Source organism: Mandrillus leucophaeus, unplaced genomic scaffold (genome assembly GCF_000951045.1).
Source record: "Mandrillus leucophaeus isolate KB7577 unplaced genomic scaffold, Mleu.le_1.0 Scaffold420, whole genome shotgun sequence".
NCBI lineage: Eukaryota > Metazoa > Chordata > Mammalia > Primates > Cercopithecidae > Mandrillus > Mandrillus leucophaeus.
In genome coordinates this window covers 765,451-783,183 of record NW_012104477.1, presented here as the reverse complement: position 1 = coordinate 783,183, position 17,733 = coordinate 765,451, and the positions used below count along the sequence as shown (strand labels likewise).

Sequence of the window (17,733 nt, the reverse complement as noted above, 5' to 3'; positions counted from 1 at the left end):
GGGGGAGGGGGGAGGCGGGAGGGATTGCATTGGGAGTATACCTGATGTAAATGACGAGTTGATGGGTGTTGACGAGTTGATGGGTGTTGACGAGTTGATGGGTGCAGCACACCAACATGGCAGAAGTATACATATGTAACAAACCTGCACGTTATGCACATGTACCCTAGAACTTAAAGTACAATAATAATAATAAAAAAGAATATAACTAGATTGTAACACAAGGGATAAATGCTCAAGGGGCTGGATACACCATTCTCCATGATGTGATTATTACGCATTGCATGCCTGTGTCAAAACATTTCATGTATCCCATAAATATATACACCTACTATGTACCCACAAAAATTAAAAATTAAAAAAAAATTAAAAAAATAAAAAATAAATACAATAGGAAAAAAAAACCTGTTGCTTTGCCTTTAGCTGCTGTCTCCCCGTTTGGCGAACAGCTCAAGCAACCACTTGAGAAAGCCCCTTGAAAACCAGGCACAAGGCCGGGCGCAGTGGCTCACGCCTGTAATCTCAGCACTTTGGGAGGCCAAGGAGGGCGGATCATGAGGTCAGGAGATCAAGACCATCCTGGCAAACACGGTGAAACCCCGTCTCTACTAAAAATACATAAAATTAGCCGGGCATAGTGGCAGGCGCCTGTAGTCCCAGCTACTCTGAGGCAGGAGAACGGCGTGAACCCAGGAGGCGGAGCTTGCAGTGAGCGGAGATTACGCCACTACACTCCAGCCTGGGCAACAGAGCGAGACTCCGTCTCAAAAAAAAAAAAAAAGAAAAAAAAAAAAAAGAAAACCAGGCACTATCTCCTTCTGAATAGCACAAGCTAGACTTGAGTGCTAGTCCTAGCTCTGCTACTGACTAGCTGTGCAATTTTGGGTAATGCCTTACGGCTGCTCTGGTAGCAACAGGACCCAGAAGGCAGCCAAAGAATTCAATAAATAGTTTTGAGATAATTGATCAGCCATTTAAAAAACTGCGAGGCTGAATGCACACCTGAGTTATACCAGGATAAATTCCAAATGGATCGAAGATTTAGATGCCAAAAATAAAACCATAAAAATATAGTCATGCACCACATCGCCATGTTTTGGTCAACAGTTGATTCATATATACAACGGTAGTCCCGTAAGATTATAATGGAGCTGAAAAAATTCGTATTGCCCACTGCCATAGTAGCTGTGACAATGTTGTAACACAACACATTACTCATGTTTGTGATGATGCTGGTGTAAACAAAACTACTGTGCTTCTAGTCATATAAAAGTCTAGCACATACAATTATGTACAGTATGTAATCATGCTTGATAGATGAATGACTATGTTACTGGTTTATGTATTTACTATACTATACTTTTTATTGTTATTTTAGAGTGTATTCCTCCTACTTACTATTTTTTTTTTAAGTTAACTGTAAAAATACCTCCTAAAAGTCAGGTCCTTCAGGCGATATTCCAGAAGAAGGCATTGTTACCATTGGAGATGATGGCTCCATACATGTTATTGCCTCTGAAGACCTTCCAGTAAGACAAGATGTAGAGGTGAAAGACAGTGATATTGATAATTCTGACCCCGAATAGGCCTGAGCTAATGTGTGTGTTTGTGTTTTAAACAAAAAAGTTTAAAAAGCAAAATAATTATAATAATAATTTAAGAAATACAAAAAAGCTTATAAAATAAAGATATTAAAAATATTTTTGCACTGTATACAATGTTTGTGTTTTCAGCTGTGTTATTACAAGAGTAAAAAAGATTTTTAAAGTTCAGAAAGCAAAATGTTACAGTAAGCTATGGTTAATTTTTGTTTGAAGAAAGAGAGTTTTTATGTGTAATTTAATGTAGCCTAAGTGCACAGTATTTACAGCCTAAGTGTATAGTGTTTATAAAGGCTACAGTAGTATATAATAAGGTCCTGGGCCTTCATATTCATTCATCACTCACTCACTGACTCACCCAGAACAACTTCCAGTCCTGAAAGCTCCATTCATAGTAAGTACCATATACAGATGTACCATTTTTAATCTTTTGTACCATATTTTTAATGTTTAGATACATAAATACTTACCATTGTGTTACAAGTGCCTACATATTCAGTACAGTAACATGCTGTCCAGGTTTATAGCCTAGGAGCAACAAGCTAAGCCACACAGCCTAGGTGTGTCCTAAGCTATACCATCTAGCTTTGTTAAGTACACTTTATAATGCTTGCACAATGACAAAATTATCTGATGACACATTTCTCAGAACATATCCCCCCTTTTGAGTCTTTGAGGGAGTCTTGCTCTGTCACCCAGGCTGGAGTCCAGTGGCAGGATCTTGGCTTGCTACAACCTCCGCCTCCCTGGTTCAAACAATTCTTGTGCCTCAGCCTCCCAAGTAACTGTGATTACAGGCATGTGCCACTAAGCCCAGCTAATATTTTTGTATTTTTAGTAGAGACGGGGTTTCACCATTGTATTAGTCTGTTTTCACACTGTTAATAAAGACATACCCAAGACTGGGTAATTTATAAAAGAAAGAAATTTAATGGACTTACAGTTCCCTGTGGTTGGGGAGGCCTCACAATTGTGGCAGAAGACACGGAGGAGCAAGTCACATCTTACATGGATGGTGGCAGGCAAAGAGACAGCCTGTGCAGAGAAACTCCCCTTTTCAAAACCATCAGATTTCGTGAGACTTATTAACTATCACAAGAGCAGCACAGGAAAGACCTGTCCCTGTGATTCCATTACCTCTCACCATGTCTCTCCCACAACACATGGGAATTCAAGATGAGATTTGGGACACAACCAAACCATATCATTCCGCCCCTGGCCTCTCCTAAATCTCATGTCTTCACATTTCAAAACCAATCATGTTTTCTTAACAGTGTCCTAAAGTCTTAACTCATTTCAGCATTAACTCAAAAGTTCACAGTCCAAAGTCTCATACGAGACAAGGCAAGTCGCTTCTGCCTATGAGTCTATAAAATCAAAAGTAAGTTAGTTACTTCTTAGATACAATGGGGGTACCGGCTTTGGGTAAATATAGCCATTCAAAACGGGAGAAATTGGCCAAAACAAAGGGACCACAGGCCCCATGCAAGTCCAAAATCCAGTAGAGTAGTCAAATCTTAAAGTTCCAAAATGATCTCCTTTGCCTCCATGTCTCACAGCCAGCTCATGCTGATGTAAGAGGGGAGTTCCCATGGTCTTGGGCAGCTCTGCCCCTGTGGCTTTGCAGGGTGCAACCTCCTTCCCAGTTGCTTGCACGGGTTGGCACTGAGTATCTGTGGCTTTTCCAGGTGCACAGTGTAAGCTGTCAGTAGATCTATCATTCTGGGGCCTGGAGGATAGTGGCCCTCTTCTCACAGCTCCACTAGGCAGTGCCCCAGTAGGGAGTCTGTGTCGGGGATCTGACCCCACATTTCAGTTCTACACTCTTCTGGCAGAAGTTCTCCATGAGGGCCCCACCACTGTAGCAAAATTTTGTCTGGGCATCCAGGCATTTCCATACATCTTCTGAAATCTAGGCAGAGGTTCCCAAACCCCAGTTCTTGACTTCTGTGCACTCACAGGCTCAACACCATGTGAAAGCTGCCAAGGCTTGAGGCTTGTACCCAGTGAAGCCATGGCCAGGGTTCCACATTGGCCCCTTTCAGCCACAACTGGAGTGGTTGGGACACAGGGCACCAAGTCCTTAGGCTGTACACAGTAGAGGGACCCTGGACTCAGCCCAGAAAACCATCTTTTCCTCCCAGGCCTCTGGGTCTGTGATAAGAGGGGCTGCCATGAAGACCCCTGACATGCCCTGGAGACATTTTCCCTATTTTCTTGGGGATTAACATTTGGCTGCTCATTACTTAGGCAAATTTCTGCAGCTGGCTTGAATTTCTCCTTAGAAAAATGGGATTTTCTTTTTTATCACATCATCAGGCTGTAAATTTTCCGAACCTTTATGCTCTGTTTCCCTTTTAAAACTGAATGCTTTTAACAGCGCCCAAGTCACCTCTTGAATGCTTTGCTGCTTAGAAATTTCTTCCACCAGATACCCTAAATCGTTTCTCTCAAGTTCAAAGTTCCACAAATCTCTAGGGCAGGGGCAAAATGCCACCAGTCTCTTTGTTAAAACACAGCAAGGATCACCTTTACTCCAGTTCCCAACAAGTTCCTCATCTCCATCTTAGACTACCTCAGTCTGGATTTTATTGTCCATAGCATTATCAGTATTTTGATCAAAGTCACTCAACAAGTCTCTAGGGGGTTCCAAACTTTCCCACATTTTCCTGTCTTCTTCTGATCCCTCCAGACTGTTCTAACCTCTGTTACCCAGTTCCAAAGTCACATCCACATTTTCGGGTATCTTTTCAGCAGCACCCCACTCCTGGTATGAATTTACTGTATTAGTCCATTTTCATGCTGTTAATAAAGACATACCTGAGACTGGGCAATTTACGAAATAAAGAGGTTTAATGGACTTACAGTTCCACATGGCTGGGGAGGCCTCACAATTATGGCAGAAAGCAAGGAGGAGAAAGTCACATCTTACATGGATGGTGGCAGGCAAAGAGAGAGCTTATGCAGGGAATCTCTCCTTTTTAAAACCATCAGCTCTTGTGAGACTTATTCACTGTCAAGAAAACAGCACAGGAAAGATCTGCTCCCATGATTCAATTGTCTCCCACAAGGTCACTCCCCACAACACGTGGGAATTCAATATGAGATTTGGGTAGGGACATGGCTAAACCGTATCAGTCATGTTGATCAGGCTGTTCTCAAACTCCTGGCCTTAAGTGATCAGCCTGCCTTGGCTTCCCAAAGTGCTGGGATTACAGGTGTGAGCCACTGACCCTGGCCACGTATCCCCATTTTTAGGCAATGCATGACCATACTAGAATAAAATATAAAGAAAGACCATTATACTCTGGAGTAGAGAAGGATTCCCTGACTCAAAATCCAAAAGCCGTACAGGAAAAGACTGATACATTTAATCTATAGTAAAAGAAAAGGTTTATGGCAAAGTATTAAGGACAAAATAAACAAAAACATTAAAAACAAAAGATAAAAAGCTGAGAAAATACATTTGCAATTCAAATCACAGAACAATGCCTAATCTCCCTAACATGTAAAGAACACCTAGACATTTATTAGAAAAAGACTAACAATCCTTTTTCTATTCAATTGTTTTAAAAAAATACAAGGCTGTCTTACTCCTTCTGGGCTGCTATAACAAAATACCGTAGACTGGAAAATGTATAAACAATAGAAGTTCTGAAGGCTGGGAAGTCCAAGATCTACGTACTAGCTGATCTGATGGTACATAGTGAGGGCCTGTTCCTTTTAGATGGCACCTTTTAAATGTCCTCACATGGCAAAAGGGGTGAACAAGCTCCCTTGGACCTCTTTTACAAGGATACTAATCCCGTTCTTGAAGGTAGAGCCCTCATGACCTAATCACCTCCCAAACACCCCACCTCTGAATGCTATCACATTAGGGAATAAATCTCAAAATAAAATTTTTTGAAAGACACAAACATTCAGACTCTACAGCAAAGGCAAAGGATACTGAGGTAGAAAAAATAATGGCCTCCTAAATGTCCTAATTCCTAGAGCCTATAAATATGTTTTGTTACACAGCAAAGGGGAACTGAGTTATCAGATGAAATTAAGGTTGCTAATTAGCTGATATTAAGACAGGGAGTGATATGGTTTAGCTGTGTCCCCACCCAAAATCTCATCTTGAATTGTAATACCCATAATCCCCAGGTGTCAAGGGAGAGACCAGGTGGAGGTAATTGAATCATGGGGGCAGTTTCCCCCATGCTATTCTTGTGATAGTGAGTAAGTTCTCGTGAGATCTGATGGTTTTATAAGGGGCTCTTCCCCACTTCATGTAGCACTTCTCCTTCCTGCCTTGCTTCCCCTTCACCTTCCACCATGATTGTAAGTTTCCTGAGGCATTCCCCAGCAACGCTGAACTGTGAGTCAATTAAACCTCTTTCCTTTATAAATTATCCAGTCTTAGGCAGGTATTTACAGCAGTATGAAAATGTACTAATACAGGGAGATTATGCTGGATTATCCAGGCAGGGCTGATGTGATCAGAAGGGTCCTTAAATGTAGAAAAGGGAGGCAGAAGAGTCAGTATTAGAGTGATGCAGTAGGAGAAAGAAAAGTCATGGCTTGAAAAGCCATGGCTGGGTTTGAAGATGGAAGGGGTCACAAGTCAAGGAATATAGGTAGCCTTTAGTAGCTAGAAAGGGCAAGAAAATGAATTCTCTCTGGAACTTCCAGAAAGGAATGAAGGCTGCTGACAGCTTGATTTTAGCCAAGTGAGACCCATCTTAGATTTCTGACCTCAAACTTGAAGATAATACATTTGTCTTGTTTTAAGCCATTAATTTTATGGTAATTTGTTACAGCAACAATGAATAAACTAATATGGGTGTGGAAAACTCTTCATAAAGGAGGAAATATAAATAGTTCTTGAACATATAAAAAGATGCTAAACCTTCATTTACAATAATTAAAATTAGACAGATTAAAAAGGCCACAATAATCTTAAAAAAGAACAAAGTAGGAGAGCTTATAATGCTAGATATCAAGATTTATTATAAAGTTACATTAATCAAGCTGGTGTTCTACTAGTACACAAAAGGAAAAACAAACTAATAAAAAAGAATCTAAAAGCACATTCACATATACATGCAGTCTCTTGATTTATAACAAAGATGCCTCCACAATTCAATGGTAAAAAATGAACTTTTCAATAAATGGTTCTAAATGTTTTAAAAAACTAATTTGAGATGGATTTTAGGACTAAATACCAAAGGCAAAATAATAAAGCTTCACAAAGAAAACATAGGAGAATACTTTCATGATCTTGGAATGGGTAAAAATGTCTTAAATAGGGCACAAACACCTCAAACCATTAAAGGAATGGTCAATAAACTGGACTTCATTAAAATAAATATTCATCAAAAGAACAATTAAGAAAGTAAAAGAGTAAGCCACTGGCTGGGAGAAGATGTTTACAATACACATATTCAACAAAGGACTGGAATCTACAAGATATAAAGGATGCCTACAAGTCACTAAGAAAAGCATAGACAAAAACCCAACTTAAAACGATGGGCAAAGGCTTAAAGTCTTTGGATTTGACAAAAGAAGCCATCCAAATGGCCTATAAGCATACAAAAAGGTACTCCACATCATTAGTTATGAGAGAAATGCAAATTAAAATCAGTGAGATTCCATACTGCACATTCAACAGAATTGCCTAAATCTACAAGATAGAAAATATCTGGTGAGAGTATAGGACAAATGGAACTATCATATTGCTGGTGGGGGTGTAAATTGGTGCAACTACTTTAAACAGTTGCGCAGTATTTACCAATTATAAACATGAACTATAATTCCTAGTCTTAATCATGCACCCAAGAGAAATAAATGTATATGTCTACCAAAAGGCATGTATAAGAATGTACATAGCATCCCCAAACTGGAAACAACCCAAATGTTCAACAGTTAAATGGTTAAGTTGTGATATAGTTATACAGTAGAATATTACCGAGCATTATAAAATTACTGCTGCACACAACATGAATGATTCTTATAGACACAATGTGTTGAACAAAAGAAGTCAAACACCATTCATATGAAGTCCAAACAAAGGCATCTTTGGAGATAGAAGTCAGAAGAACGCTTACCTCTGGGGGTGGGTTATAGGCAGAGATGGAGCGTGAACTAGTCTTCCAGGGTGCTGGAAATGTTCTATATCTTGCTCTGGGTGGTGTTTTCTTAAGTATATACATATGTAAAACTTCATCAATCTGAACCCTTAAGATTTGTGCGCTTTACTGTATATTTTATACTTCAACTTTGAAAGATAAACAAAAACTACCCTGAGTAGTTGCTTACCTATCAGACTGGCAAAAATCCGAGTTTCTTAACATATCCTATTAGGGAGACTGCTATGAATAAGTACCCTTACACATTGCTAGCAGGAGTGAAAAATGGCATAGCCCCTATGGAGGCCAATTTTGAAGTACATTGCACAATTACAAATATATTTATACTTTGACACAGTAATTTCACTTCTAGGAACTTACCCTATAACTATACTCTCCTACACATGAAATAACATATATAGAAGGTCATTCACTATAGTGTTGCTTAAATAACAAAAGACTAGAAATTACATAAATGTCCATGAACAGGGCACTAGTTAAATATATCAAGGTACATAGGAACTTTGGAATATTAAATAACTGTAAAAAAAAAAGAGCTAGGACAGCTTTTATACTGATATGGAAAGATCTCCCAGAAAAATCGTTGAGAAAAATCAGGCACTGAGAAATGAGCATAGTATGCTACCATTTATGTAAAAGGCAGGATAAAAACATATCTTAGTATTCACTTACATATGTAAAAGAACACTAGAAGGATACAGAAGAAACCAGTAACAGGCTTTAGCTGCACATGTGGTAGAAGGGTTTTGGGGGACTGGAGAGAGGGAGATAGCATGGAAGGGAGTTTTTCATTTTAAACACTGAAACAAAAAGATGAAATACTCCTCTCTGGTGGCTTTAAAAACAGGCCAGATCATCACCAGTCTGCAGGAAGGCAGCATCGGGTAGTAGTCCACAGGCTCTGAAATTAGAGGCGTGGGTAAAAAACCTAACACACAAATTCTTCCTACTTGCGTGACATGGGCAGGGTAAATTGCTCACCTTCAGCTTCATTTTCCCTTACCTAGAAGATGGGATTAACCAAAGTACCAGCTTATCAATTTGCTGTGAGGATTAAATGGGATGAGATAGGTAAAGTATTTACATTTTGCCTATCTTGTTGTGCATAGAAACATACAAGTTTGTATCTGCCTCTAAGCTCTCTACAAGGCCCTAGGGTTTGGAGATATCACCTCTCAAAGGAATATCCAGTGCCAAAAAAAGTTATTTCTTTATATTCCTATTAAGTTCTTACATGAAATTGCTTGATAGTTTCATGCCAAGGTCAGATGTTCTGCCATACATATTATAAAGGTACAATGGTTCAACAGTTGAAAATCATCTGTGAAATGAAAAAAAAATCTATGCATATATTATAGCTCCGATTTAGTAAAAGAATTGGCTCTGCTTGGAGGAGGAGGAGGAGGAGGCATCACACTTCCCTGCCAATAACCAACCCTTTAACAATGGCTGTCTGGCAAGCCTGAGTGCTCCAGGAAAAGGCCACCAATAAAATCCTTCCAAGGTCTGCGTGGAGCAGGGAGAGAGGAAACGCAGTCAGCTCTTTTTCCTCCGCAGGAAGGGAAGACAAAACTGCACATCAGGGGAGAAGGCAAACAAATTGCCAATTCAAGCCAAAATAAGCTGCTCCTGATGGAAGCACAACAGCTGGAGCCAATTCATCCAGACACAGAGGTGAGGGGCCTGAAAACAGAGCTGGATCTGGGGACCCTGCCTCTGAAAGGCAGGGATCTTCTCAGCAAGTGATGGCCACGTGCCCTCATTTCACCTCAGCCTATGCCCACAAATGGGAGTTAGCCAGTGAACTTTGTCAGATGTGGAAAGAAATCCTAGGTGGAAAGGAAGAAAGCGAATTAGTGAAGCAGCCAAGTGGACAAGCACCTGTGGAGCACCTATGACATGGCAGGTACTGAGCATGCACTTGACATACATATGCCATTGGGAAGAACAGCTTCTGGGAGTGGGTATCAGGGTGTCGATTTTACAAATGAGGAATCAGGCTCGGTGAGGCAGAGTGATTGTACAAGGCACATAGGTAGAGAATGCCCAAGCCAGCCATGGTCAATGGCCTCAGCTCTCTCTTTTCTGATTGTCACCTGAGTCTGTCTATGCTTAGCTCCAACAGTTCTTAGTCTAAAGCAGGAACTCATACCACTTCACCATTCTGTCTAGCCATGGGGGCACCTGGTGGCAAAGACAAAACATGTCAAGAGAAACTTAATTGGAAAACTAAGGAAGTAACTAAACCAAATTTCAAAAGAAGTGAACAAAGAAACCCAGAAGCACATAAAGCAGCAGAGTAAAATTTCCATCTTCGCAAGAAACTGAAATATGGCTTCCATGGGGCTTGCCTCAGGCTGGAACATGCAGGGCCTGCGTTCCTGTCTGGGACAAAGAATAGCAGAATCCTGTCTTTGAACAAATCTGGGCTGTCACTGTTTCCAGGGCTGTTTGGATGTGCAGATTCCCCAATGGGAACCCCAGGCTCCAGTTTACAAATCCATCCTGCAGCTATGCTGAGATCTTGCCATGGACCCTGATATCCAGGCTGGGAAAGACACTTCCTTCTCTAGCTCCTGAGGTTCCTATCCTGGCCTCAGGCTTATAATTATTTCCTTCCTTGAGGTCTTAATATAGAATAATAATAATAATAGCAGCTAACATTTATTGAGTCTTTACTTGTGTTAGGCGCTGTTCTTAGCACTTTACCTAACAACCTTATGAAGTCAATAATAATATATCCCAGATGAGGTGATCAAGACACAGAGAAGGTAAGTCTCTTATACAGGTTACACAGCTCGTAAGTGGAGGAGACAGCTGTACTATTTACTGCAGTAACTGTAGGACCAGTTCAAACCAATTAATCACTGCTTAAGTTACAGGTAATGCAGAGCCAAAGTTACCTGGCATGCTCAGGAGAAAAGCTTTAGCAACCTAATTGTTACCATCACCAGCCTGGCCAACCAGCTGCACTGGCATTACCTGGGATTAGTTTAAAATGCCACAAAACCTTGACACACTCCCAGGTTGGGGAGATTGATTTGAGAGTTGCCTCCCTGTCTCCTTGTCAACTGACTCACAATAAAGCTTTTTTCTTTTCTCAAAGCCAGTGTCACAGTATTTGCTTCTGTGTGCACTGGGCAGTGAGCCCATTGCTCAGGTAACACTGCTACTTATCTCTACGACCTGTTTAACCCATTTAACCTCTGAGCCTGTTTTGTCTCTAAAGCAGACACAACAAATATACTTAGAGGAATTGTTTCCATTAACCCAAGACAGAGTAGGTTCTCAATCATGTCCTTTCACCATTCTCTGTTTCACCTCCCTTTCCAAGTTGATTCATCTGTCACACACTCATTAGACATTAAGGTTGCTTCTACCCTTGGGCAAAGTTTGATTGATTTATGTTATCTTCTAGTCTATTCTATAACTATTTTGTGCCTTTTACATGTGGGACACAGCACCAGGCACTGAAGGGCTAGAGTTCAGGAAATGAAACTGAAGGCAGGGAAATCCCTCTAAAGTAGGCAAAGGCAGTAGGGTTGAGGGGAGGAGCTCAACCCATGGGAAACATGGCTTTAAGCTGGTAGGAACTCTTCTTCACCTGCAACTTGTCTCCCTCGTGCTGGCCTCCTGGCAGGGCTAACAGGCAGCTTCTTGTAGCTTCCTGTTTCAAAGCCTGCACCCTCCAGAGCACCCACTCAGGGCCTCATTCCTCCAGTGATGGAGAGCTTCTTGCTCCTGGCTGGCAGGCAGGTACATACGTGCAGAGCCCTGTGCCTGCACTCACCTTTCCTGACTCTGAAACCATTATTCAGCAGTCTGTGAGCCAGGTCCCAGGAACTGGGGATACAATGGAAGATAACAGGTCTGCCCTCAAGTGCTCACCAGCATGCCCTATTCTCCCACTGCCTCTGACGGCCTCCACACAGGTAACACGGGACACATCTTTCCAGAATGTCATTGTTTCTCTCCCAACAAAGAAATATTTCACTAGAACAGTTACACTAACAAGTATTTCTCCCCTCCCCCTACCCAACCAAGAGAAAAGAGAAACCAAAGGAATTTATATCTGCCAGGTATTTCACATAAATTATCTCACCTAATCACAATAATCCTGAAAGGAGGAATGATTATCCCCATTACAAAGATAAGAATATGGACGCTCACACAGTGATGGAACCGGTTTGAATCAAGGCTGTCTGCAGAGTCTTTGCTCCTTCTACAGCCCCAGGCTGCCTACATCAGCTCAGCCTGTCACTTTGCTAGCTCTGACCCATTCCTTCATCTGGATTTTGTGCTTTCACAAATTTAGATTCCCTGCAATCTTCTTGTTTGTGTTGGTCCCAGGGGAAGCCGACCTCTCCCAGTTCAGTGATAGCAGTAGCAGCAGTGTCCTAGGCACTGCCTTTGACTCTTTGATTAGCTTGTCTTAATTACAACCAGGCTGAAGCAGTTCCAGTATAAAGTATCTGGTCCTGCTGCAAAGCATGCAGGTTTGCTGTTACATTTTCTAGCTCCTTCTCTAACTCCAGCCCCTGTTACTCCCCACCTCCTCTGCTGTCCTTGGTTCTGCCTCTTTGTACATCATGTTTGGGCCTGCAAAGTAGTGCTTCACACTACTGCCACCCCAGGCAGCCAAGCCAGTCTAGCTCAATTCAGAAAAGAACGTGTGAGTCTCTGCTAAGAGCCACGCACTGCTTTAGGTGCTGTGAATAGGCAATAAATGAGGAAAACACAAGGGTCTTGCCTGGTAGAAGTTCAAAGTTAGAAGCTAGGAGACAGGAGTGGCCAGGAACAGAAATTACTGACAGAAGTCAGTCAGTGGTGAGGTTGTAACAAAAGTCCTAAAATATCAGAGCTGGAGGGAAACTTGGTTTTCTGTTTTAACTTCTCCATTTACAGCTGGGGAAACTAAAGCCCAGAGGAGGGCAATTACTTTAACACATAACACCAGGTAATAATAACAAACATTACCAAAGTCCCTACTAGGAGTTAAGTGCCATTCTATGTGCTTTGCATATCTTAACTCGTCCCTTCAACACCACTATGAGGTAGGCACTATTGCCCTCCCCATTTTAAAGATGAGCATAGAGGAGTCAAATACCTTGTCCAAGTTCACATGGCTAGTAAGTAGAAGTCTGTACTGAACTCAGGCAGTCTGTCCCTACACTGCAGTCTCCTTAATGTACTGTGAGATGGAAACTGAGTCTACCTGTGGAAGTAAAGAGAAGGCTTCTTGAATGAATAGATCTAATCATGAAAACACTAAACTGTGATTATCCAGGGCCAACTAAGAGGAAGCCTCTATTAACCAGAGGTTTGAGTCCAGCTGGGAGCTCCTGAGTGCCACTAAATACAAGGCAGCGAGGGCAGTGAGCAGAGCCGCATATTTCCAAAGAAAGAGCCAAACCAATAGGAAAGAACTTTTGAATGGGGATTTATTCAAAAAACCAGAAGCAGTCCAATCATTCTTCCTTTTAATGTCTGGCTTTCTACACATGATGCCCCTCAGCCTGTGAGTTCTTTAATATGCTCAAATGCCACTTCCCAGGCAGGGAGACCAGCTCAGGTACCTTAAAAAGATGCTCAATTATATGAATTGAAATATTTAGAAAAGGAGCTTCTAGTAAACCCTTGGTCAACCAAAGATTTCCATTTTCCCCAATCTCCCCTAAAACATGCATGAGCACACGCACCATGGCTTTTGGTTAACCAAAAGTCTTCTCCAATTCTGCCACATGGCTTTCAGAAGAAAGAGTTATCAGTATAAAAATTACTCACCAATTACTGCCAAATTATGCTCTGAGCCACAAGAGACCTGTAAAAAAAAAAAAAAAAAAAGAAAGAAAATTGATAGATATTTCAGTCAGTATATTTTATAATCATAGTTCTTTTCTAATGACACTAACATCCATTTTTGGCAAAATTTAGGAAGGAAATAGAAAGGAGCATCACATACAAAAGTTAAGATTGTAATTACAACACATTCATAGCTACGTAAAAAGAGAAAATAAAGAAATACAGAATGGAAAGTCATCAGATATTAAAGTTGTCTTTAGCTAGTGAGACCATGAGTAATTTTTTAAATCCTTTCTTCCTTTTACTTTTTGTATTTTTCAAACTTTCTATAACGAGCATATGTTACTGTAAAAATGGAAAGATAAGGCAATAAAGATAACAGTTTTTGAAAACTGAACTAAAAAGACCATCACTCTCATATGGACTGATAAAATGAGCAAAGAATTCAGTGGAAACAGCCTGGTCCGTGGAGAAATGTTTGACTTTTTCTCATCTGTCCACTATCCCTTTCACCTACCAGCCACACAAACTATCTGTAGTTCTTTCAACATGTCATGTGCTCTCACACCTCTAGCCCCTTGCACATGCTTGTTCCTCTACCCAGAATGTCCTCTCCTCTACTGCATACCTAAAAAATTTCTACTTATCCTTTAAAATCTCAAAGTATCTACTAAGACTCCTTTGCTGTTGCATCTAGGTAGACTCAGGTGCACCTGTCCTTATGCCCTTAAATGTACCCCCACCGTAGCAACCATCTTGTTGCCTTTTATCATTGTTTCCTGTTCTTATGAGACTACATGTATTTTGAGAACATGGTTGAGTCTCATTCACCTCTGTATTGCACGGATGGATTGGACAAGGCCTGGGACTCAGTTAACATCTGCTAAATGAGGGAATGAATGAAAGAACAAAGTACATAAAAGAACAAATACTTAATACATAAAAGACAGTTTTTGGCTTTCTGAATCCAGGATTTCCAACCAGTGAGAGATACTTCTTGCCCTTCAGTCTCCATATGTCTCAACCGCTAGTAGGAGGAAGTGACTGGGAATACAAAGGCATAAATGGTTCCCTAGGACTAATTAAGAGGAGCTCTGGACTTTGGAGAATTATCCTGTGACCTTTATCAGGATACTCACTTTAGCTCCTTGCAAGAGGAATGTTTCAAGTACTCTGGAATGTCAATGCTGGAAGGGCCCTGGAGATACCCTACATTATGAGGAGAAGATGGAGGCTCAGGAGGGAGAAATAACTTACCGCAGGTCCCAGGCAAGTCTGTGACAAAACTAAGACTAGAGCCACCACTCTATCCTCTACTTCTATGAAATCAACTTTTTAAATCCACATATGAGTGATTCCTTATTGAATGAGATCATGTGGTATTTGCCTTTCTGTGCCTGACTTATTTAACTTAAAGTAATGTCTTCCAGGTTCATCCATGTTATTATATATGACTACAGTTAATATATCAGATTCTTAAAAAATGCTGAAAGTAGATTTTGTTTTCTCACCACAAAAATGACAACTATGTGAAGTAATATATGTTAATTAGCCAGTTTAGTCATTCCACAATGCATACATATTTCAAAACATCATGTTGTATACAGTAAACATATACAATTTTATCTGTCAATTAAAAAAATAAAATAAAAAACCAAGACTAGAGTCACTCTGATTCCCTTAATTCTCCCACAAGTTCCTTTGGTAGTGTTTCTCATTCTTTCCCAGTGAAAATCACTTGTAAGTAATATTCAATGGTTCTTAGCGCAGGCCCCTGACAGCGTAGCTCAAAAGGCATTTGAGTATTAGAAGCCAATCTGCATATTCATAGGTGAGAAGCGGCAGCAAGGTTTCCTAGGCTTTTTCCTGTGTAGAAGCTGTGCTTCCCAGATCCCAGTCTCCAAAGGGAAAAGGTTACGCACACTTAAGTGGACTCCCTGACAGTTCTTATTTGCCAGTAAGTATCTCCAGGTTGTTTAGTCTCTGAGCTCCTTTGAGGCTGGCTCTGTGTCTGATTGACCTGACGGCTCCCACTATGCCTCACTCAGGGCCATATACACAGCACAAGTTCATTATATGCTTCCTGGCTGTAATGAGGCTGGTTCCCTAGGTCTGTTACAGGAAGCTATTTAGATTGAAGAATTGGAAAAAATTCAGATGTCTAACAATTGGGAAATGCTTATGTAAATTATGGTAGAGCCACCCGATGGACTAATATGCAGCCTTGGAAAATGATGCTTATAAGAAAATATTCATATGAAAAATTACATAAAAATTGTATATATAATATGATCTCAACTCTATAACAAAGTGTGAATAAGAATGACTGGAAGGAGATACAACAAAATGTTAACAATGAGTATGATTTTTCTTTTTCTTTTTTTCTAAACTCTGAATTTTATAAACAATTTTTATAATTAGGAAAAAATCTATTAAAAACAAGAAAAAATAAGTGTAATGCAGTTACCACCATGGAGGGAAAAAACCCACCTGGGTATAAAATATACATGTGATAAAATCAGGAATGTTTAGAAGTAGTGGGGGAAAAGGATTTGAAGGAAATTTAAATTACAAGGGTAGCTGCATCCTGGTGGTAAGATTGTAAGATATTTTTTCTACTATTCTCTATTTTCCAAATATTATTTAACCGTGGTGGCAGTAGTAGTGGTGGCTGGGGCAACAGTAACTGTAGGAATTAAAGTCAGTATATATTGAGGATTCATATGTAACAGGTGTCATGCCAAGGTACTTTATAAACATTATCACATTTTAGTCATTACGACAATCTTTTCAGGTAAGTTCTACTTTCTTATTTTAGACATAAGGAGACTGAGGCTCATACATATTAAATGATCTTCACAGCTAGACAAGTGGCAGCAGCAGATCTAAAACCCAGGTCTGCCTGATCTCCAAGCTAGTGTTCTTTACTGCTACATCATGTTATCTTTGCTATTGTTTTAAAGTTATTTTATTTTACAAAATGCAGAGAGAGAAAAGCCCTACTTCTGACTGCCGGGGTTCACCCTGGGGCTGTGACTGTAGAGCTGACCAGCCTTGAGGACCGGGGCTTCCAGAAACAAGCCATTGACAAATGTCAGTATCAGACAGCACATTAATGAAAGAGACAGTGATGAATGGATTTTGTCAAACCAATGTAGAGCTTGAAGCTCAAAGTTCCCCACTGCTTCTTGCTGTCTGTGTGCTGGCATAGAGGTCAGGCAACTGAACACCACAGGCCGCAAAATCCCAGTGTTATACTCCCTCAGTGAAACTGTATCAATGACCATATGCTTCATAATGCTCCTGTCTGCATCTACCCACTGCTCAGTTGCAGGCAGCTTTCTAGAAGACGCTATTAACAATGGCAATGCGCCCAGGAGAAAAGAGATTCAGGACCGGGAAACTAGGTGAGTCCCAGGTCCTCCCCTTTCTGGCTCTGAGACCTAAAGGGCAAGGTATCTGACTTGACCTCTTGGGCCTCAGTGTTCTGAGGTGTAAAAAGTAAACAGTGTCTTCCCTGCCTGCCTTATAGAATTGCTAGAGGACAAATGAGACAATTTATCCCCTTACAGCCATGCATCCCACCTTCTTCATGCACAAATCTGACCATGTCATGTCCATGTATAAAACCTTCGCAGGATTCCAGCGTTGGTAGGGTAAAGCCTAAAACATCTTACAAGGCCCTCATGAGTAGGTCCCTGTTTACCTCTCTGGCCTCATTTCCTCCCTCTGCTACTCAGAACCCTCAACCCAAATAACATAATCCTTTTGTTCTATTCACATCACATTACTTTTTCTCTAAGAACATGATGCAATTTCAGGCCTTTATGCATGCTATGCTCCTTGCCTGAAATTCGCTTTCTCCCACTGTCTACCAAGGTAAATCTTTTAAGACTGCTCAGCCGGGTGTGGTGGCTCACATGTGTAATCCCAGCACTTAGGGAGGCCAAGGCGGGGGGGATCACTTGAGGTCAGGAGTTCGAGACCAGCCTAGCCAACATGGTGAAACCCCGTCTCTACTAAAAATACAAAAATAATTGGTGGGGCATGGTGGCGGGTGCCTGTGATCCCATCTGCTCAGGAGGCTGAGGCAGAAGAATTCCCTGGACCTGGGAGGTGGAGGTTGCAGTGAGCCAAGATCACGCCACTGCACTTCAGCCTGGGCAATGGAGCAAGACTCAGTCTCATTTAAAAAA

At 40.9% G+C, this 17,733-nt stretch overlaps 1 protein-coding gene across 1 annotated transcript in view; it reads right to left on the bottom strand.

Moving 5' to 3' along the window:
* SERGEF (secretion regulating guanine nucleotide exchange factor) overlaps nt 1-17,733 on the bottom strand; it is a 239,699-nt gene that overhangs the window by 76,092 nt on the left and 145,874 nt on the right. The window contains exon 10 of the mRNA XM_011992940.1: nt 13,520-13,556. Coding sequence (XP_011848330.1) covers nt 13,520-13,556 — 37 coding nt within the window. The remainder of the gene's footprint in view (nt 1-13,519; nt 13,557-17,733) is intronic.